This window comes from Lynx canadensis, chromosome B4, assembly GCF_007474595.2.
Source record: "Lynx canadensis isolate LIC74 chromosome B4, mLynCan4.pri.v2, whole genome shotgun sequence".
NCBI classification, from domain to species: Eukaryota; Metazoa; Chordata; class Mammalia; order Carnivora; family Felidae; genus Lynx; species Lynx canadensis.
Window position 1 is genome coordinate 139,605,418 of NC_044309.1, and position 21,436 is coordinate 139,626,853.

General features: G+C 64.0%; 1 protein-coding gene across 1 annotated transcript in view; it reads left to right on the plus strand.

The window, feature by feature from the left end:
- Positions 1–21,436, plus strand: part of TAFA5 (TAFA chemokine like family member 5) — a 119,545-nt gene that overhangs the window by 76,686 nt on the left and 21,423 nt on the right. The window contains exon 3 of the mRNA XM_030321937.1: positions 8,218–8,345. Coding sequence (XP_030177797.1) covers positions 8,218–8,345 — 128 coding nt within the window. The remainder of the gene's footprint in view (positions 1–8,217; positions 8,346–21,436) is intronic.

A 21,436-nucleotide genomic window follows, 5' to 3' on the forward strand; every position in this document is an offset into this window, starting at 1 on the left:
CACCATTACCCTCCCGGATTGTAAATGAACTCAGCAAATGGCCCGGCGTCCTGCTTGTTATTAGGTCCAAGGGAGCTTTGAGCCTGATCACCTGGGACCTCAGCTCCCAGACCAGCCGCCGTGGCGGATCTTCACGGGGGGGGTCCCCAGGCGGGGGCAGCCGAGACCCCTGCTGGCGGGCTGTGCCCACTTGTCTTCCTGGGGCGAGAAAGTCCTGCCCGGCTCCGGTCTCGTGCTAATTCCTCCCTGTAACACGAACATTCTGATCGAGGATTCCGTGGGAGGGGTGGAAGTGAGGGGGGTGCTCTGTGAGCTCAGGGGTGCACGAGGACCCCCAGAGGTGTGGGCTCCGGGCCCCAGTGCCGGCCGCATGTGGGGCGTGAGGGCGTCGAGGGCGGCCTGGCAGGCCAGATGCTGGCCTGGACTCGGGAGCCAGGAGAGAGGGTGGCCTGAGAGGTGGAGGAGACATGTGATCAGGCCCAGGGCAGAAGGTTCTGGAGGCAGGACAGAGATAAGGAGGCCAGGATTCAGACAGCGGGGTGCTGGACGTTCACGGGCTTTATGGGCCAAAGAGGCAAGTCTGCGCTTCGATCTTGGGGTCACCTGGAGTTACTGGGGACACTCGAACCAGCAGCCGACACGTCAGAAGTCAGGTTTTGTGACGGCTCGCTCTTCTGTGCGTCTGGGCATTTCCTCAGTGTTTGCTGAGCACCTGCTCGGGTGGGCACGCACAGGTGCTCGTGCGCACCCCACCCCCGCGCCCACCTGCCTCTGGGCGAGACCAGTTGTCCAATGGAACACACTCAACAGCGGGGGCCCTGTGCTGGCCCAGACGCTTCCTTACTGCTCCCCATTTAAGCTGCTTGCTGGCACGTCAGGGGCCACAGCTGTTGGCCCAGCATTTGCAAGGCGTCTGGGTGAGCTGGGACATCAGTGCCTCACGCCGGCTCCAGGGTCAGGCCCTGGGGATGTGGTCTGTACGGTGAGGACACAGGCTTACCTTCTGTTGCCATTGGGACACACGAGGCGGGAGCGTCAGGCCCTGGCCAGAACCTGGACGTCCCTCCAGAGCATCAAGCGTCAGGCACGGCGTGTTCTCTGTTGATCGATTTGGGGAAACTGACTAGGAGCCAAACCGAAAGGCTCGAGGAGTCCAGGTGGTGGCAGGGCTGAGACTCGAACCCGGGCCTCCTGCCTCCCAGTTCTGCTCACCACCCACCACGAGCCCTGAGGCCCCCCAGGCTGGGGAGGACACACGGCCCTCGCAGGCTGAGTCAGGCCGGGCAGGAGGTCCTGGCTGGCTGCCCCCCATGCCGCGGGCTCCACTGCGGGGCCTGGGGGTGCTGACTGGGCCCCCCGCTCTGCAGCCGCATAACCATCTCTGCCTGCAGCGGGGTTTTCCACCGACGGGAGGAAGCCGGGTGGGTTTGTGCCGACACAGCTCTGCAGCCTTTCCCGCATCAGCTGTCCTCCAGGGAGGCTGGGGGCTGTGAAGAATGAGACGTAGGAGCCCCCGTGTCCACATCCTCAGCGACGGGGTTGAGATTCGTCACCAGTCTCCGCTCGTGCCGCACCGTGGGCACAAGCGGGGAGGTATCAGACTGGGACACGGGGGGCTTCTGAAAAGAAGGAGGTCTGTCCTGGAGTGACAGAGGCCACAAGAGGGCACTTACGGGTTGGCCACTGGGCACGAACCCCAGCTTCTCACAGTTCCTTGTCCCGGGAACCCTCAGAACCCGCACGTTCTGAAAGAGGTTCCGGAGAGCCTCCGCCAAGAAGTGTGGTTGGAGTGAAGGGGCCAGTGTGCCCAGTACGACAAGAGCTCAGTCCGGGAGCTGCTGGTGATGATGGTGGTGGTGAGGAGGCCTGTTGAGCCAGAGGGAGCTGGATCTGGTGAGTAGGGGTAGTGCGGCCGAGGAGACTTTGCAGCCAGACTCCTGGGCCTTTGAGGCTCCTGGAATGTGCTCCAGAGAAGGAGAATCGGGACTGAGCATCCTCCAGGCACGGCCTGGCCCCACCATGAGCCAACATCAGTCTGTGCCAGTCTCCACCCCGCCCTTCACAGGTCGTTTGGGAGGAAGGAGAAAGGAGCGGCTGACCGGGCCCCGGGGAGGGGTGGGCCCCGCGGCGGGCAGGGATCGATCAGTGCTTAATCGAGTTTGGGGCCGGCCCTCATTTCTGCATGACGCTGCAAGCGACTTAAGATGTTCCGTTACCCGAACGACTACAACAAACGTGGAGTCTGTGACAATCTCAGGGGAGACGCTCCCCCCATGGAGGGGCCGGAGGGACGGGGGAAAGAAAGGCTACCCCACAGCCCATGCTCGCAGCACACGCCCGCCTCCAGGTCCCTCCGTCTCTAGGCTGGGCCCACGGCAGGGAGACCCCAGAGGGGGCTGTCCCAGGAGATCCAAGCCCCTCTGGCTGGGGCGAGGGTGGTGAGGGCTACGGGACCGGAACCTTCTGGGCTCCCTTCTGCGGCCCCAGTCTGGTCCCGGAGGCTCCGTGCGTCAGTCTCCCGCCCCGGCTCTGCCTCCTTCTCTGCCCAGCTCACCGCGGGTGGGCAGCGGGTGTTGCCCAGACTTAAATCACTTGAAAACTCCTTTGAAGGGAAAGCTCCTTCCCTGGGCCCCTCGCGACTGACCTAAATGGTTTCCATTATAACGTTGCCGGGATATGAACAAACACCAAGCTGGGCGTCCTCACCAGACTATAAACCGGAAAAAGACTGAAACCACTTACAGATTAAACACAAACAAAACTGCAGAACCAATAACATTTAAATTGGCAGCATTTCTCTAGGGCAGATGTTTGGGGGAGATCCTCGGGCGTGGCACCTGCCAGTTTGCTCCACGTTGACGCTTTCTTCTGCCTTTGCCCGGAGGCTGTGGAGTTGGGGACGCCGCCCACATGTTGTCTGAAACCCGCTGGTAACGGCAGAGCCCCTGTATTTCCCCCAGAGCTGTCCCGGGGCACTGGTGGGAGGGGCTCCCGGCGCCTGTCCCAGGCTGTCTCCTTCCGGCACTGCCTTAAATGGGCGTGACCCGGTCGTGACAGGGGCGGGGACCGAGCCGTGCCCGTGTCCTGCCACGCTCTCTCCTCGTGAACTGCTCCCGCAGGGGCATTCGGGCAGGAAGCCAGCAGGGTGCTGTGGCCCCGGGCGCTGTGCCCCCCCCCCCCCCACCGTGTGGCCTTAGCGCCACCCCCTCTCCCTGTGCCAAGGCTGCGGAGCAAGTGTGGGCACACTTGTAGGCATAGAGCACACTCCAGGATGGCCAGGCTGCACCCGCGGGCGCAGGCCCCCAGTGTTTTCTAGAAGAGCCCTTGGAAGGAGCACGGCTTGCCTGACCGTCATCGTCCTGATGTAAAAGGGTAGCTGGGTGGAGGCACGTGTCCTCACCGAGGGCCCAGAGTCTGGGATTCCAGTAGGAGACGTTCACGGGGCCCCAACACCAGCCGGGACGGCCGCCGTGGTCGTCTCCAGTGGACCCTGCCGGGCTCTGCCTCCCTGGGGGACGGCGCTCAGAGAGGACGGCTCAGCCCTGCGTCTCTGGCAGGCGGTCCCCGAGGGTGGCCCAGTGGACGGTGTGGGGGGCCCGGGGAGCGTGGCGGGAGGGCTCCGTGCCTTCATGCCCTTGTGCGGGAGTCCCTGTCTGAGGGGCAGAGAGCAAGGGTCCTCAGTGCACCCCCACACGGGGCCAGGGACCCCGTGGCCCGCAGGGTGCGCTCGCAAAGCAGCCGGACGAGCCCAGGCTCTGCCCTGGATGGAAGCTTCCGGCTGCTCCGGGAGAGTAAAGTGTTCCCGGGGCGAAAAGATTGCCCTGCAGTCACGAAGCCGTGCAGCTCGGTGAGCTCGGAGCAGTGGACGCGGGCTGGACCCTCCACCCTGACATTCCGCGTCCCCCCACCCAGCCCTGCCGCAGGCGGGGAGCCCCCTGAGCCGCCCCTTCCTGGCTCGGGCTGGGGTCGGGGGTCGGCGGGAGGAGCTCCCGGCTGTGTCCACGGTCCCCCGCTGCCTGACTCGGGCCCGGTGCCGGGCCGCTCGCGCGTCTCTTAGAGGAAGGAGGGGCTTCTCCGGGACACGTGTGTTGGTGTGCCGGGTGTGTTCCCAGGGCCGGTGAGGCCATGTTGCTGGGGGGCTGCGTATGGACCCCTCCTCCGATCCCGCTGCCGTCCCGCTGTTTCTGAAGGGCTGTCCTTTCCCCGGAAGGTAGTCTCTCCCTCGTCTCTTCTCAGAAGTGTCCCCGCTGCTCCCTGCCCGGCCCCGTCACGCTGTGGCTGTCCTGACCCGTCTTCAGCTCCATTCACCATCGGCCCGAACGCTGTCTGGGCAAATCGACCTTCCGGCAAATTCCCCGCCTGTAGTGCTGTGGCCCCCGCCTGCGGGCCCTACGCTGTGGCCTTTCTCCCCAGTGCCCGGCCTCTCTCCCCGGACCAGGGCCACCCGCCCCACCATGGCCTCGCTGCCCCTCTGGCCCTCTGATGCATGTCCAGCTGTGTCCCGAGCGGCCTGCCACACGCTGCCCACGGCTGCAGCGGGCTGAAGCAGCAGGGGCCTGAGGCAGAGCCCTCGTCCCTGGGATGTCCGCGTGGAGGGCAGTCTGGAGCGGGGCCGGGAGCCACTCGGGGCCCCAGCCTGAGGCTCCCAGCGCTCGCTGCCGGGGGAGGGGGAGGCGCCCAGCCAGCAGCAGGTGCACAGAGCCGCCCCGGGGTGCGTGTGGGCAGGTGCAAGCGTGTTCACGGGGAGTGAGACCGGCTGGCGAGAGGAGGTGCGAGTGCTGGGCGCCTGGGGGCGTCTCTGGGGACCCATGCGAGGTGGGCACGGGCCGAGGGAGGGGCAGTGGCACCCCCACGGCCGAGCAGGTGCCCCGTCAGAGGCTCCATTTTGGCCCCCAGCCCCAGTCTGGAAAAGCCTGCACTCCCGGGCCCGGGGACAGGCCGGGGGACGTGCCGATGACGCCTGATGAGCGGGGTGCCCAGCTGCCCATGCGTCTGAAGCCCCTGACTGTCAGCCACTGGGGGCACTGTCAGCCCTTGGCGGGTGCCCTCCCCAGCACTAGAGCTGTCTCGGCGTCACCGACACCGTGACGTGTGGCATGAAAGGTCCCCGTGTCCCTGGGACGCGGTGGCCAGTGTTGTGCCTGCCACCGCCTCCAGCAGGAAGTGGGCTCGGGCCGGCTGAGCTGAGCTCTGCAGCGAACAGAAGGCATGTGCCCAGCAGCGGCCGGCCAGTGCCCTCCACAGGGCCGGCCCCCGGCACGCCCGGCCGCCACGCTGCGTGGGGGACGGGTGGCCGTCAGCCGCTCGATGCGTCCGCTCGTGTGTGTGCGCACGCACTCGTGGACGCACAGACGGGTGCGTGCTGTTTGCCCGTGTTCGTGCGTTTAAGAGTCTGTGTGCGTTTGCGTGACCGCCGTGTTCCCGTGCGTGTGAACAGGAGCACATGTGAGCAGGTGGGGACGTGTGTGATCGGCCGTGTGGACACGGCGAGGGGGGCTGCGTGTCCCCCGCTTTCAGAGTTGCGTGTGTGACGGGAAGGAGTGGAGGGGTGGGGTCCGCGGCCTCCAGGCTGCTTCCAGAAAGGTGAACGGAGCCCAGGCGGAGCCCGGGGTCACACTGCGGTGACGTGGCCTCGGCTGAGGGCCTGGCAAGGGAAGGGGAGCTGCTGTGAGGCTAACGGGAGCGTCCCGAGGTCCTCGGGGTGCACGCGAGTCTGAGGCCCTCCCCCGGCGTCTGTCCACGGCCGCCAGCCCCAGTGGCTGCAGGGCGTCCGACCGTGAGGGATGCGTGTCCGTGAGCGCCCCGACAGGCTGAGCCCTGTGTGGGCACCTGCTCCTCCTCCCGGCACCGTGCTCCCCTGGGAGGACCGGGCCCGAGGGTGGACGAACGCTGCTGCTGAGGCCCCGCGGCCAGCACACGGCGGTGCAGCATGGAACCCAGGCCCTTCTGCCGGCCCCGCCAGCTCGGGCGTCTGGCCGTGTCCCGGGGTGTCCCACACCCTGGGCAGCACAGCCCCAGCCGGGACCGGCCCTCAGCACTGTCTGTGCAGCCCCCTCCTGGATGACGCAGTCCCCCGCCTGCGTGGCCTTCTTGCCTGCAGAACCTCGTCATCCTCTCGCCGCCGAAGGGGACGTCGTCCCCGAGACACCTTGTTCTCGCTCTCAGACCCTCGGTCAAGCGTTGGGGCGGCCCAGGCCTCCCCGGTGGCGGGGCCTCGGTGACCGCGTTCCCTGGGTGCGGCTCAGGGAGACAGACGGGGAGCGCGGATGCGGATTCCCTTTGATCCGCACTTAAGCCCCTTCCTCGCCGATCCTCACCGCTGATCCCAGAGAAGCTTCCCCGACACTTGTCGGGATCCTCGCCCAGACGCCACGCAGAGGATTTCCGGGGATTGGGCCGGGCGTGTGCCTCAGTCCGTAGCCGCCTCGCGGGCTTAGGGTGTCCGTCTCCTGGCTTCCAACAGGGCTTATGGGGCCATCTTTTACCGTGACAAAGTGGTGCATCCGGGACAGGACGTCGTGGTGGGGCCCTGGCAGGAATGATGAGCGGAGGAGGAGGGAGGCCTGGGGCGGGGGTGGGTGGGTGGTGCACTGGGCAAAGCGCTGGCTCCCGCGTGGCCGGGCCCAGGAGGGGCTCCCGCCCGCACCCAGCGTCTCCCCGAAGGGTCCGGCCCAGGACGGCGGCCGCTCATTGCAGAGACGTTCCTGGGGACGCTGCGCATGGAGTCCTGCGCGTCCCCACCCTGCCCTGGGGAGCCGCACTGGTTCTCAGCTGCAGTGTCTTCCGTGCTGACTTTCCAGCTGAATGAGAAGTGTTTCCGAGGGGTGAGTGTCCCTCGTGTCACAGGCTGCTGTGACAAAATGCCACCCCCAGGGCAGCTTCAGCAGCAAATGTTTGGGGGCCGGGATTTGAGGCAAGGGCACCGGTGGCTCAGGTTCCGGCAAGAGGCCTCCTCTGGCTTGTCACGTGTCCTCGTGGGCTCGGTGCCGAGGGACAGCGGGGACTCGGTGTCTGCTCTCACACGGGCACCGGTCCTAGGGGACCGGGACCCCACCCTCGTGACCTCATGTCACCCGACTTCCGTAAGAGCACGGTCCCCGAGGGCCCACACGTTGGGGGTTAGAGGGTCAGGGCTTCACCTTGCGACTTAGCGGGGTGCCGTCCCGTCCGTGGCCTGGCCTGGAAAGGAGCGGGTCTCAGGGTGACCACCTAGTGCATCCTCTGGACGGCCCCAGGTCCCGCCCCCGGCCTGTCTCCCGGCCCCGCTGGCCTCCTCCCACCGCCCCCGAGGGGACAGGCACACCGGCACAGGGCAGATGCACAAACACGCGCCTGTGCTCGCTCGGCCTGGACCCCCGTGTGCGTCCTCCGGCAGGGGGGCGGGAGCCGGGGCCGAAGCTGTGGTTGGAAGCGTGCGTCTGGCCCGCTGGCGGCATTCGGTCTGAACGTGCAGACCCTGCACGGGGGACCCTCCGATTTGCGCGGATCCCCTTCCTGTAAAAGTGCGGTCAGCCGGCCGTACGTGCCTCAGGAAGGACGCGCACTGCGTCCTAACTCGGAAAGCAGCCACAGGCCCGCAGCCACAAAATGACGGGGTGCCTCCAGCAAGGGAGAAACGTGGCTCTTTTCTGCCTGGAAGCGGTTGGTTCGGGCTTTATGGTCGCCGCGTCACTCCGGGCTCAGCGGCCACCTGGGGTCTACCCACCCTGTCGCTTGCCTGCACCCCAGGCGATGACAGGGGCTCAGGTCAGCCCCCCGCTTTTGGAGGAGGACCAGGGAGGGGCCGTGGTCACTGCGAGACCCGCCGTGGATCGGTCCGATGGCAGCACTGGCCCACCTCCTGAGGACCCCGCTCGCAGCGCCGACCCCCGGCCCCTGCGTCCCATCCTTCACCCGGCCCGCGTGTGCCACACCGGAGGGACATCGGTGCTGCTTTTAAGGAGAGAACAGACTTGTCCACTCCAGCACGAGGCCGTGGCTGCTCCCTGAAACTGTCCTCAACACCCCGTCACCACTTACTGGGGGCTGGGGGTGGGGGCAGGGCCGGGCCAGGGGAGCAGCACCGAACGGGGTCCGGGGCGGCAGTGGCCGGCCGCCCCGCGTGACCCGGGTGCCGCCCACCAGGCCTTCGGCCCCCGTGGCCGGCGCCCAGGGTGGGGTCAGGGTGCGGGCGCTGCCCCAGCTGAGCCACGCTGACCGCCCTCCTGTCTCCCGCAGCTCGGATCATCAAGACAAAGCAGTGGTGCGACATGCTCCCGTGTCTGGAGGGTGAAGGCTGTGACCTGCTGATCAACCGGTCAGGCTGGACGTGCACGCAGCCCGGAGGGCGGATAAAGACCACCACGGTGCGTACGCGGCCCTGCTCGCTCTGGGACGCAGGGAGGGCGGCGGGCCCCGGGCACCGGGTCCTCGAGGGGAGGCGGCCCCACACCGGCGATGACGGGGGCAGTCGGCTTCCTGGTGTGGAGGGGCCACGCCTGCCTCCACGCCCGCCTCGTTCTCTGGGCGCCAATCCGTCGGTCCCTGGGCTGTCCCCGCCCCCTCGGGCCGTCACGGAGAGCGTGACAGAACCACTCAGGAGGTAGCTGAGGGCCCGCGCACAACCGGTGGCTGGTGGTGTTGCCTCGTTTCTGGGGCAGGGGCGTGCTCGAAGCTCCAGGAGAAGGGGTTGGGGCCCCCCAGAGCGGGGCGAAGGCTCTTGAAAGAGCAGGATTGACTGGGGAAGGGTGGTGACCTGAATGTCTGTTCCCGCCCTGGGCACCGCAGAGTGGCCGCTCGGCAGAGGCCCCGACAAACCCCCGAGGTGCCCCCTGTCCTTCCCCAGCACCCCCCTGTCCACTGAGGGGGCACACCGCGGACCCTCCTTTCCAGGCGCTGCGACCAGCCCTGTCCCCATGCTGCTGTTCCTTGGGGGTGGGGGTGGGAGGGGCAGGAGGGGAGGGGAGGGGGTCCTGGGACTGCTCGCTGAGGTCCCTTTTCCAAAGGTAAGTTCCTCGAGGCCCGTGCAGCGACGGCCCAGGCCACGGGAGTCGGCGCCCGTGTCCTCTGGTTCTGGCCCTGGGGCTCCGCAGGCCGAGGCCCACACGGCAATGACCTCTGCTGCCTGCTGGCCCATTCTCACCCCAATCCCGCCATTCCTCGTAAGCTCCACCTAGAAACTGAGGACTGGGGTAGGTTGTGATCTGGCTGTGACTCCCGCCTCGGGAACGTTGAGTCAGGGAGGTCTGGGGTCCCTGGGGAAGCATCTGGAAAGCCCCACGGGGGTCCGGGCCTCCTCCCGGGATTGCTGTGGGGGCCACAGCCCTCAGGAGCTGGGCCAGAGGAAAACCCGCGGCCTCTGGGTGGAGCCCATATGCTCCAGGCCCCTCGGGGGCACGGTCTGAGCAGCGGCTGCCCGTTGGTGGGAGTTAGGCAGTTCTCCCTTGGTGGCAGCGTGGGCTGGGCGGGGGGCACTGGCCACATGCGGCCCTCAGCTGAGACAGTCACTTGTTCACCCGCGATGAACACGGGAACGGGCACCCTGTCCTCATGCCCATCAGGTGTACAGGGACCTGTCACCTGCCTGGCGGCTCCGAGGGAGCCCAGGGGAGCTTCTGACGTGTGGCCACCAGCTCCAGGGGCTCATTATTCTAGGGTCCCCGTCTGTGTGCCGTTCCCAAACGGGGGAGACCTGGGGACACGCAGACCCTCGCTGGCCAGGGCCACTGTCCTCCATCCGTGGGGACCGAGGGGTCAGTGTGATAAAGCCGGAGGGCGGGGGTCTTCCCAGGTGTCTCCAGACAGAGCTCCGGCTCTCACGGCAAGGCTGGGCTGCGGTGACCCGTTTGCAAAGCTTTCCGAAAAGTTTACTTGAGCTCTTGACCCAAACACCGTATAATTGGAGGCGTAGTCCGGGTTTCCAGGTCGCGTCTCGATTCTCTTACAGATGCTCAGTTAGCGCTATGGGGTCTCCCCTTCCATCACGACGGTTTTCCCGTGAGATGGGCTCTGAGGGACCTCGTGATGGCTTGGCCAGGTGACAGCCAATTCCAACTCAGTGGCTAGAGCGCGTCTGGAGCAGTGCCCCTCCCGCCACCCCCACCACATCTCACCTCACGCCTCCGTGTTCCCTTCTCTGTGCCCACCCACCTGTGAGTGGCCCTCACGCGGGGCCCCCATACGCGGGTGCGATACATTAATGACTCCAGCTCCTGGGGAGGGACCCCGGGCGCGTGCTGGTGTTTGCGTGTCCTAGAGCGTGGCTCCTCAGAGGGAAGCTTGCTCCCCATTAGTGGGTCATGAAGTTAATTTCCTGGATCATGACCGGCATTTAAAAGAAGTTAGAAGAAATAGAGTAAAACGAGAGAGTCCCGCGTCGTGAGGGTGAATGCCGCGTAGTGAAAAGCCCATGCACGAGGTCACCAGGGAGATGGGGTCGTCATGGCAGGACACGGCGAGGGGTGGTGGCCCGGCGGCCTCGGGGCGCTCCCGCGTCTGTGTGGCCCCAACTCCGCTTCTCGCTCCGCCGGCCCGTGGACGTTGGCCTGCACCAGGAACGTGACCCGGGAAGACGCGCCCTCCCCCATGTCAGGCGCTGAGGCCACGAACTGCATGTGTCATTAGGTGCCCGTCCGCGCACTGGTGCCCCGTCCCCCGAACCAGATAGAAACCCACGTTCCCGGTCAGCCATTAGGCGCCACACTTGAGTTCTGTGCGGAGCAAGCACCCGGTTGGGGGGAGTGTCTGTCCCGTTCTGCTCAGGAACTGGGACTTCATGGAAACTCGCTTCCCCCGAAACCACACTTCCCAGGAGCCGGCTCTGAGACGAGGCCCGGCAGCCGCAGCCTGAGCTCGTCCGTGCCCAGAGGTGGAAATCCTGCCCGGCTGTTCGGGACTGCAGGCAGTCAGGGGGTCACGGTGTCCTGGCATCTCGGCTAGACCCTGGGAGGGGATGCCCGGCGGCCCAGCCTGGCCTGCCGACCGGTCCCGGAGCTCAGCGCTCACAACAGACCAATTCACACGGCAGACGAGCGCCAGGGCGGGGGTGGGGTTGGCTGTCGTTGATTCCTGTTGGGTCCTGCCTGTTAACACCCCCACGGTGCTGAGTGTCTTTCCACAGAGCCCTCGTCCGGGCCGAGCAAGCTAGCGTGGGACAGGGTGGGGGCCACTGTCCCTTCCACTGCCCGTCTGCACAGTCCTGAGGATGATGTGTTGTCCAGATGGCCCGCTTGGCCAGGAGCTCCCGCCTCAGCCTCCTGCAAGCTTGGGGCCCCACACCCTAGAACCTCCCACCCTGGACCGGCCCACCCTGGACCACCACACCCTAACACCCCACCCTGGACCCCTGCACCCTGGACCCCCACACCCTAGACCCTCCCACCCTGGACCACCCCACCCTGGACCCACAACCTAAACCCCCACCCTGGACCCCCGCACCCTGGACCCCTACACCCTAGACACCCCTCACCCTGGACCCCCACACCCTAGACCCCACACCCTGGAGCCCTGCAACCTGGACCCCCATACCCTGGACCCCATACACATTGGACCCCAACACACTGGACCCCCATACCCTGACCCCCACACCCTAGACCCCCCCACCCTGGACCCCCACGCCCTGGACCCCTGCACCCTGGACCCCCATACCCTGAACCCCATACACATTTGGCCCCAACACACTGGACCCCCATACCCTAGACCCCCCACACCCTAAGATCCCCACACCCTAAGATCCCCACACCCTGGACCGCCACACCCTAGACCCCCACACTCTCGACCCTCCACCCTGGACCCCCACACTGTAAAATCTCCACACCCTGGAACCCCGCACCCTGGACCCCCACATCCTAGATCTCACACCCTAGACCCCACACCCTAGACCCCCATATCCTGGACCCCACACACTGGACCCCCACACACTCTCCACACACTTGCACTGAGAATCTTACAAGGACCAAGAACCTAGCAAATGCTCTGGGCCCCCCGTTAAAAAAAAAAAACAAAAACACACGTGCTGCTCATGTTGCCATCTGGACACCCGTATAAAGTGACAGGGACAAGAGAAGGAGAAAGGCACAGGGGGAAGGAGAGGAGACGGCAGGAGGCACCGTGCAGGCAGGCCCTCCCGCCTGGCCCCACGGCAGACGGCCCCAAGGGGGTTCATGCCAGGGCAGGGCCCATGTCTGGCGCGTCTCCAGGTGGGGGAGCTTCCTGAAGACCCAGGTCCCGAGAAGCACAGGCCCCCTCAGCTCCCGGAGCGCTGTCTCTCTGGAGGACCCCTCCACCGTGAGTCCCCTGCGGCCCCCCCCCCGCAAGTGACCGCAGCCACAGCTCATTCTCACTGGGCTCTGGGGGCCGGAGGTCAGATGTCAAGGCGAGGCTCCTCCAGAGGAGAGGAGGGAGGGTCCGTCGGCCTCAGGCCGGGTCTGGGGCTCCGTCGTCACGTGGCCGTGTGCCTGCGGGAGCCAGTGTTTCCCTCGAGAACACTCGGCCGTCACGTCCAGGCCCGTCCCAGGTTAAGGATGGTTCTGTCTCACGAGCTTTATTTATTACACCTAAGATGACTCCATTTCCAAAAATGTCACTTCCCGAGGGTCCCATCCCGTCCCGTCCGCTAACTTAAGCCCAAGGTGGGTCGCCGTGGCGTGGGGCCCGAGGACCCTTCTGGGAAGCCCAGCCTCTGCCCGTTGGGTCCGCAGGCCACGCTAGAGGACGTGGGGGAAAGCAAAGGGCCGGTGCTCGAGCAGGGAGCACAGAGGACGCAAACCACAGGCCGGAGGCACAGGCGCCCGGAAGGCCGTGGAACCAGTGGCCACACAGAGAAGCTGGCGGGGGGCCCGCGGGAGCAGGGGGTGGGAAGGCGGCAGGAGGAGGGCACGCCAGTGGGGCCACACGTCCCCGACCTCTTCCCTTCCTCCCCCAGGTGGGGTCCCTGAGCCCCCGGGCGGGGGAGGGGGGTGCGATGGCCCCGCATCCACCATGCTCCCCTGTGAGGGGCCCCCGCCGACCTCTCTCGACACAGGGGTGAGCTGTCACCCCCATGCTCTCGTGCCCCAGATTTGTGACAAGAGTCACGGTGGATTTAAGACGCTGAGTTGGACACCAGGGAGATAAAAGGCATTTTGGGGGGATTACGTGTATAGTTTTTATGAGGACGGAAGTATAAAATACGTATAAAATGCACACGTGAGCACATGTGCACCTGTGGTTACACACGCATGCGCATTTGTGTGCACATACACCCGCGCGAGTGTGTGTGTGCAGAGCAGATTCTGTTAGCCCGCTGTTGGAAGGACGGAGCCCCAGAAAGTCGTAGTGCCGATTGTTGACGAGAAGTAGGAAAAACAGAGACCAGTTCAGGAGGTCCAAAGAACACAGGGTCCAAAAACGGAGAGAAACGGAGGAGAGAAGATTATCAAAGAAATACGTAAGAAAAGAAATCCCCAGAGCTCAGAGGTGCAGGTTGCGGAGGGAGGGGTGAGTCAGCGCGGGGCTGCGGGCCGGCCCAAAGCCGGAGGGGAAAGGGTCACGTACAGACTCGGATGCGGCCGCTGCTGTCCTGCCCAGTCGCTCGAAGCCAGACCTGAGCAGCACATGTCTTCCCAATTTCCAGGACGCAGCTCCCGACCTGGGGTTCCGGGACTGGAGGAATGTTCCCGGGTGCGGGAGAGAGCGCCTCTAGCCGGCGGGGCCCCTCCGTGCATCCCCTGCGGTGGGAATAAAGTCCTCCATTCGTGAAGAGGAGGACCGAGCAGGATGAACCCCGGGGGAGCCCCGGCCCAGCCTGCTGCAGCCGTGGGGCCCCCAAGCTTTGGGCCGCTCTCGCGTTTCTCCCCCACGGGAGAGCTTTATTTACTACGTATCTCGTGAGCCCGTTATTTGTGAGGCACTGCGGGTCCGGGAAGTCCCGGTGGGCACAAGCCCTGCCCCCACGGAGCCCCAGGAGGGTCCTCAGGTGACTCCCCGGGGAGGCGACGGCTGTCTGAAGTGGGCAGAGACGGTTGGAGGAGAGCGGTCCACACGGGCACCTGCGGCCTGCTCCCAAGACAGCCTGGCTTCTTAGGAGCTGGGGGGGCCCAGTCGTCTCCAAGGGTGAAGTAGGGCCCCAGGGGATATGGAAGATGCCGGAGAGTCCCTTCTGCGTGCCCCGGGGGCACAGGGACAACTTCAGGAGGGCTTTGTCTTTGTGAGGCCGGCTGGGGCCACGGGCTCGAGGTCACTCTGTCTGGGAGAGGGTTGCAGATGAGACTCTGTGGTCCCAGCTGCAGAGGAGGGGACCCACTGGGTCTGCGGTGTTAGAGAGGGGACACGGTGGCGGCCGTGGTGGGAAGGGCGGGTGTCAGGGTGGACTCGTGTTTCCGGCCTGGTGACTCCTGTTGGCATCCAGGACCACCCCCCGGCCCACACACTAGGCGCTAGGCCGTCCGAAGTCAGCGTGGCAGCCCCCGGGGTCCGTGGCTGGGGTGGGGGGCTTGGAGGCCCCCAGCGGGGAGGGTGGCGGGCGTGGTCGTGGAGGGAAGTCCACAGGCGTCCACCACAGGGCGGCTGACCTGTGTGTGGTGCGTCTGCTCCCCCTTCTCTGCGAGGAGTCCCCTGGTCCCTCCCAGCCCCCCCAGGCCCACGGGTCAGTAGGAATTCCCGCAGCCTTGCCGACCTTGGGGGTTGTGTGCGCTCGGCTTTCTGTCCCCTGTGAGGCCTCCTTCCGGCCCTCCGTGCTCAGGGCGACCCGGGGCTCCTTCGCTCCTGAGTTCCAGGACTTCCGGGAACGTGGGCGCAATCTATCACTTCCTGCAGTCGCTGTGCCCCCAGCCTGGCTCTCCCGGCCGCGGAAGGCCCGCTCGCCCGTCTGGCCGTCCACCCGCCGCACCGGCCGGCACGTCCTGAGCACTCCTAGTGCCCGGTCCGGGCCAGCCCGTGCTGCGCGTGGAAACTGCAGGTTCTGGCCCCACCGGGAGGGGACGCACTGCTGGTCCCTTTCGTGGGCCCCGGGCCTTCAGGGCTCTCCAGACGTGCCTGCCAGCCGTGAGCCCCTACAGGTGGGATCATCCTGACAGCTTCCAGGAGCTCAGTGCCTCGTGGAGGTGTTTGGGGGGCCTCTGGTTTGTCTCTGATCTTGAATGAGCCATCCCAGCAATTAGAAGCTTTTATTACAGAGCGGGGTCTCAGCTGCCGTTCTGCTGCTCATTCTGAAAACCAATAAAAGAAAAATGACTCTGGGCCCCGAGCGAGGCAGCGCGGGGCTTTATTGGCCGGAGGCCGCAACTGGCTGGCTTGTGTCAGGTCTTTCCTTGTCTGCTTTGGGGGGAGGGAGACAGTGGTCCCTGCGGATCTGCGGGGGTTTCCATCAGTCCCCCCGGCAGGTGTCCCAGGCCCCCAGCCGAGTGCCCCCGGCTCTGTGCGTCGAGGCCCTTCCCGGCGTGCCCAGCCTCTGCAGGCAAGCTCATTTGCCACGTCCCCCTCCCAGGGCACCCGTCCGTGTAGACAGGGCTCCCTCCTGCACACATTGCCCCAGGCTGGCCTCTGTTTCAGAGAAATACACCCTGGGAACCCTGTGAGCAGCCCCGGGTGCGGGGCGCATGGGCTCCTGGGAAGGCGCCTGGAACAGACCGTGGTGTCAGCGGGGAACCTGGGCCCTGAGTTGATCCGGGTTGGGCCGTGTGCCCCCTCGGCCCCTGCCCCAGGATTTGGGGGGCAGGTGGGGAGACCGCAGCGGGCTCTCAGGAAGTGGGCCTCCGGGTGGGACGGTGCAGGTCAGCAGGGCACGGGGTCAGAGAGCAGGCGCAGAAGACGAGGCTGGGGCTCCAGGAGGCTCCTCATCAGAGCGCAGGATGGGACGAGGGCCCCGCGGGATAATCCCCGGTCCAGCCTGTGCCGTGTCCGCCGCGGCGGGTTCCCGAGGAGGGAATTAGCGGCCGCCCGCGTCACTTGTAGAGCGCTATTACGCATCTTGGCGCGAGGACGAGACGGGTAATGGATGTGCCTCTAACGGACAAACAGGATTTTCAGCTGGAGAGTTTCTGTTGGGATCCGTGCGGTGGGGGCATGTGGCGGAGCCCCTCACGCCCTGCACGCGCCCGCGAGGATGTGCTTTCTGGCATCTGTTCAGGGCTCTCCTCTCCCGCGGCGGATGGCGGGCGGAGCTTTGGCTGAGAAACCGCGCACGGTGGCCCGTGGCTCAGGGCCTCCCCTGCCGCCTGCGAGGATCAGGGGACAGAGGGCCAGCCGTACCGTGAGGTCTGGGGCTGAGCGGCCCCTCCCGCAGGGCCGAGGGGCCGCCGTCCGTCAGGCATGTGGAATCGGATGGAATGGTGTTTATGGCGGGTCCGCTGGAGCCCAGGCAGCGCACAGAGCGTGGCCCGGGTGTGCCCTGCCGGGAGGGAGGCATCTGGGCTCAGGATGGGGCGTGGCCGCCCGGGGGAGCGGAGGGGAGGAGGACGGAGGACGGAGACGCGGGAGGACTCCCAGCCAGCCCCTCTCATCTGCCCTCTGGGAGCATCTCAGCAAATACGACGACGTCCTGCCAGGACAAAGGGCTTTTGTCAGGTTTCTAGGATTAGCGTCCAGGGAGGCCGAGCGGAGGGCAGAACTCCCCCGAGCAAGTCAGTGCCCGCACGCAGCTAGTTCTTTCTGCCGCACAAACAATGAAAAATACCGAGTCATTACTCTGATCCCTGTCTGCAATCCATTTTGTGTTCCTTGAATCACTGCTGTTTATCACCACAGTAATAGCTGGACGTTTTAATAGATTCCGTGTGTAAACAAAGAACGCGGCCGGCCGGCCCGGCACCAGCTAGCATCGTGAGCTGCGGCAGTCTTCATTTGCTCGGCAGAAGCGAGCCCAGAAATGGAAAATTGGTTTGACCAAGCCCGCGTTATTTCCGTGGGCACTTTCGGCCGATTTCGCGATGGGAGACGTTACGTGCTGGTAGCTGTTTAGGGTAACGGCACTGCATCAGTCTCAATTTTCCTGAAAGCAGTTGTTCTCTGGATTGTTTTAAATATGTAAATGGCACACGGTTGAATTGCGGGGGGACGTGCCCAGTGGAGAAACCAGTGGGCCTGGGGCGAGCCCCCCGCCACGGGGTTGGGGCGTCCCTCACGCCACAGAGGTGACGCCAGCCCGCCAAGCCGACCACATCAGGGTTGGGGACGGGCCCCAGCGCGAGGCCTGGGAGGCTCAGTTCTGCCGTCCCCTCGCCCCTGCATGGGCAGCTGGGGCACAGCGTCGGTGCTCTCCCTCCCCTCCCCCCTCCCCTGCCCCCACCCCCATCCTTCCTGGAGCCATGTTGGATGCTTGGGATGCGGGGAGGAAGCCTGCCTAGTCCTGCCCCTCGGAGAGCTGACGGGCCCCCGTGACAGTCCGTGGAGGGACAGCAGCGGACGGGCCCCGTGACAGTCCGTGGAGGGACAGCTTTTGGCCCCATTTGGGCTTGCACAAGTGGCCATCGCTTAGACGTGAGGTCAAAAGTGTCTGCTGAATAGATGGGGGAAAAATGCTGGCCTTCGGAAGGCGCTGGTCAGGCCTCCGTGTCCCACCGCTCACCCTGATGCCTGGGGCTCCGGGATCCGAGAAGGTCAAATGGTCCCAAGTCTCAGCAGTCCACAGGGAAGGTGGGGACCCTGCCTCAGACACAGTATGTGCCCCCCCCCCCCCCCACGTAAGGGAATCTTCTGGAGCGAGCGGACCGGCTGTTGCCACCACATTGCCCACCCTGCCAGCCCACCACACGGCCGTGGGCTGTCGGGGCCTGCCCTGTGCCTTTGCCCAGAGCTCTCCTGCTATCCTAGAAGTCAAGGGGGGTCCCTGCGACCCCACGAGCATGAAGGGGCCACCTTGTCAACAGCGAGTGTTTGATAAGAGCTGATCAAGTTCAGAGTGATCCCGGGTTGCTGGGACTGTGTGTGTTAATTCTGTCTTCTGGTCCCGGCTTTCGTGAGCTTTTGGGCAAAGTGATCCAAAACATGTTTTTTCCTGTTGGTTTAATGCGTCCTTATGATCTTACGAATGACGTTGCTTAGGGCTTTGCTTCTTTGTAAAGGACAGAGGTAAACCCAGCCCCTCTCGGCTGTGCTGTGATGTGTAAGATCACATAAGCGAGAAGTCAGTCGGTCAGTGTGCGCACTGCACAAACCTCCAGGGCAGGATGCCTTCCCTGCCTGGCGCCCACGTCCCAGCCGGCCCCTTGCACCCCTGGTTCTGATCATGCTGCACCTGTCTCCATCGCTGTGCCTCCGGGCTCTGTCCTCTGTGCGCCCTGCTGATCCCAGGCCAGCTGTGCCGCCTGGACAGCAGCACCGGGGACAGGGTCCTCCGCCGGCCGACCCCTCCCCAGTTGTCTGCGTGCCACTTGGGGACCACACGGCATGTGACGTGGGCACTCGTTAAAGATCAGTCTAAAACACAGAAGGATTTCTGTCTCAACCCAAATTACCTTAAACGTCGACTCCCAGTTAGACCCGAGGCGTATACTGGACGACATGGGTTCTGGGTGGTGGGTCCAGAGCCGCCACCACTGGGTTCTGGCACCCATCCTCCCTCGCGTCTTCTCCCCCGGCCGGAGCACCGAGCTCGGCCCCGCCAGGTGCTGTGTGTGACCCCCCTCCCCCCCGCTGTGCCCTGCTCCGTGACAAGCCTCCCACTCTCCGGCCGCTTCTCCTCTTTCTGCGTGAGATCGTCCCCACCCCTTTCACGTGGTGATATTTCTCATGCACACGTTGGTAGCCTCAGTTTCCTCGTCTGTGGGATGGGGGAAGAGTGCACCCCAGGCTGACCTCACAGGTCCCTGGGGTGGTGGGAAAGGGAGAGGACGGTTTATGAAAGCCCAGGGGAGTCGGTGTGAGTCTGAGTGTTGCCGTTTTCCTCGTGTGGCACCTTCCGGAATATTCTGGAGTGCTCACATCCCCAGTGGCTGCATCATCAGGAAGAAGCCATACCCGCAGCCCCTTCTGGGAAGCCCCCGGCCCATCTGGTAGTGGGCGCTGGGTAGCAGAAAGCCCCGGGGTACTGGCCGTGTTGCCGCGTCTCTTGGTTTTGTTTGAATTTTGGCTGCGTCTCACTTTGTGTCGTCTCTGCCCACGTGGCTTCAGGTCTTCATGGGACTGATGAGTGGGGGAGGGAGGAGCTTCCCTCTTCCCCATTACCACGGCCATCCACGCTAGGACGGAACCAGCTTGTTGGACATTTGGAGGAGAGAGGAATGGTCTGATCCTTCCTCCACGTCTGCGAAGAACCGGCCGGGGCCCCCTGGATTCATGTGGCGGCTGGACTTTCTGGACTCATACGGTGTCACGCTTGTTACGACAGCCGCGTGGTCTTTGCCTCGCTTCCGGTCTTGTGTATTTTTGGAAATAAAACCAATTGGCCATCGCATCCTGACTCAAAGAAAAGAGAGACACGTGCTGAGTTTGGTAGCCTCGCCATGGGCGTGTCGCACGTGGATGGGAGGCCCCTTCTTGGCACATTGCTTTACCGTCTGCGCCCCAGCTCCGACGAGAACCTCCTAAAATGCAGAGAGAACCTGCGAATTCCTCATCGCGCCCGGGCCCGCCCTCGAGCCCCAGGCCCGGCTGCACCCACGGGGAAACCAGCCTGCAGAGGTGGGGTCGGGCCAGCAGGAGCGCCCCCGATCGCCCTGCAGAGACTGACTCCCAGCAGCGTGACAGGACAGGAGGCGGTGGGTGGAGGTGAGCTTCACCGGAAGGGGCGGGGTGGGCAGAAGAGGGCAACGCGGTGGCTCACGCAGGGGCCTGTGTGCGCACTCAGTTCGGCGTTCTCAAAAGAACATAAAACTCTCCGGCCGAGGCAGAGCACCTGACCCCCCCCCCAAGGGGGATAGACACCCCTGGGAGCCGCCTCCCCCACCGGTTGAGAGCCTGTTGGGGTCACGTGACGGCTGGGGGTCTCTGTGCATCTAGACCTTCTAGGCCAGCCTGGAACCGCAGGGCTCCCCCCGCCCCCGCCCCGCCCGGGAACCCAGAGGAAGGTTGGAGACTTGCTTGCCACCGGGCCTCTTGGCTCATTCGAGGCCAGGCTAGGCCTCTGCTTGTCCGAAGGGGGTTTAAAAAAACATCAGGGCCCAAGTTCAAACAGGAGCCTGTGCGAAAATGCACACTGTGGAAAGGAATACTTCATAAAGAATTAAAGGCAGAGTTAGCTCTGACAAGAGTTGTTTAAGGCACACAGAGGAGACTTGTGGAGAACGTCTGCTGGTGGGTGTCAGAGACATACAGGGGGCTGTGCCTTCTGTGACCCGGGAGCCGCGAGCCACAGAGAAAGGACCGCCTGGGGCAAAGGAGGTTTGCTGGGTGAGCTGGAGGAAAGGCAGGATACCCGAAACATGAGTGGAATCGAGAAAGGCGTTGGGAGCTGCGAATGAAGGACCCGTCCCTGCAGAAAACCGATGCCGTGAAGTGTGGGGGTCTTCAGCCAAGGAACAGGTCATAGGAGAAAGCCACGAAACGAGCCAGAGAGAAAAAAGTCGGTAGGTGTGAGGGCAGAGGGCACATTCCTAACCTGAGAAACGGGGCGCTCCAGAGGGGAAGCCACCGTGACCAGGAAAGAAAGAATCGTCAGATTAGGGCAAAAATAGGACTGGAAAGAAAACCCCCAACTACAAACAGGACAGAAGCACCAGGACCCACGCACCCCATGGCCTTGTGTTTGCATGGAAAGGATGAGAGGGAGCTGCCTCATCCCAAGCCAGGCTAAATCAGGGAAATAAAATTAAGACAGGAGGACAGAGGTCCACGGAACCTATGAAGGCACAGACCAGCCGCCCTCTGAACTGGAAGGAAAGGAAGGATCACCACCAGGGATTTGACTGAAACATACTGTCACTTACGAATTCAACCCCACTTCAGGGCCCCTGGGTGGCTCAGTCGGTTGGGCGTCTGACTTCGGCTCAGGTCATGATCTCACAGTTTGTGAGTTCGAGCCCTGCATCGGGCTCTGTGCTGACAGCTTGGAGCCTGGAGCCTGCTTACGATTCTGTGTGTCTCTCTCTCTGCCCCTGCCCCACTCACACTCTTGTCTCTCTGTCTCAAGAATAAATAAACATTAAAAAAAAAAAAAAGAATTCAACCCTAGTTCGAGTTGCTTTTTAGACCAAGGGACTAAAGAAGACAGTTTTAAATTTGCGAGGATTTAGAAAGTGTACCACCCACAAAGCTTCCCTGAAAATGTGAACAAAAATCATCTCAAGCCAATTGAAGAAATAAAAATCAAGAGCTGATGAGGGAAAAGGTCATGTGTGAGAAGAAGAATGGTGATTCTCGATACCAACAGATACGTGGAGTCAAACAAATCACCCCTGTGAGTGTGCTTAGGAAGTTGAACGCAAAATCCACAGCATGTATTTAGTACACTGTATATTGTGAAAAATAATCGTTGTGTGATAGTAAACCAATTTGTAGCCTCTGGTGAGATTAACAGAGGCTGACATGCCGGAGCAGCTGGTGA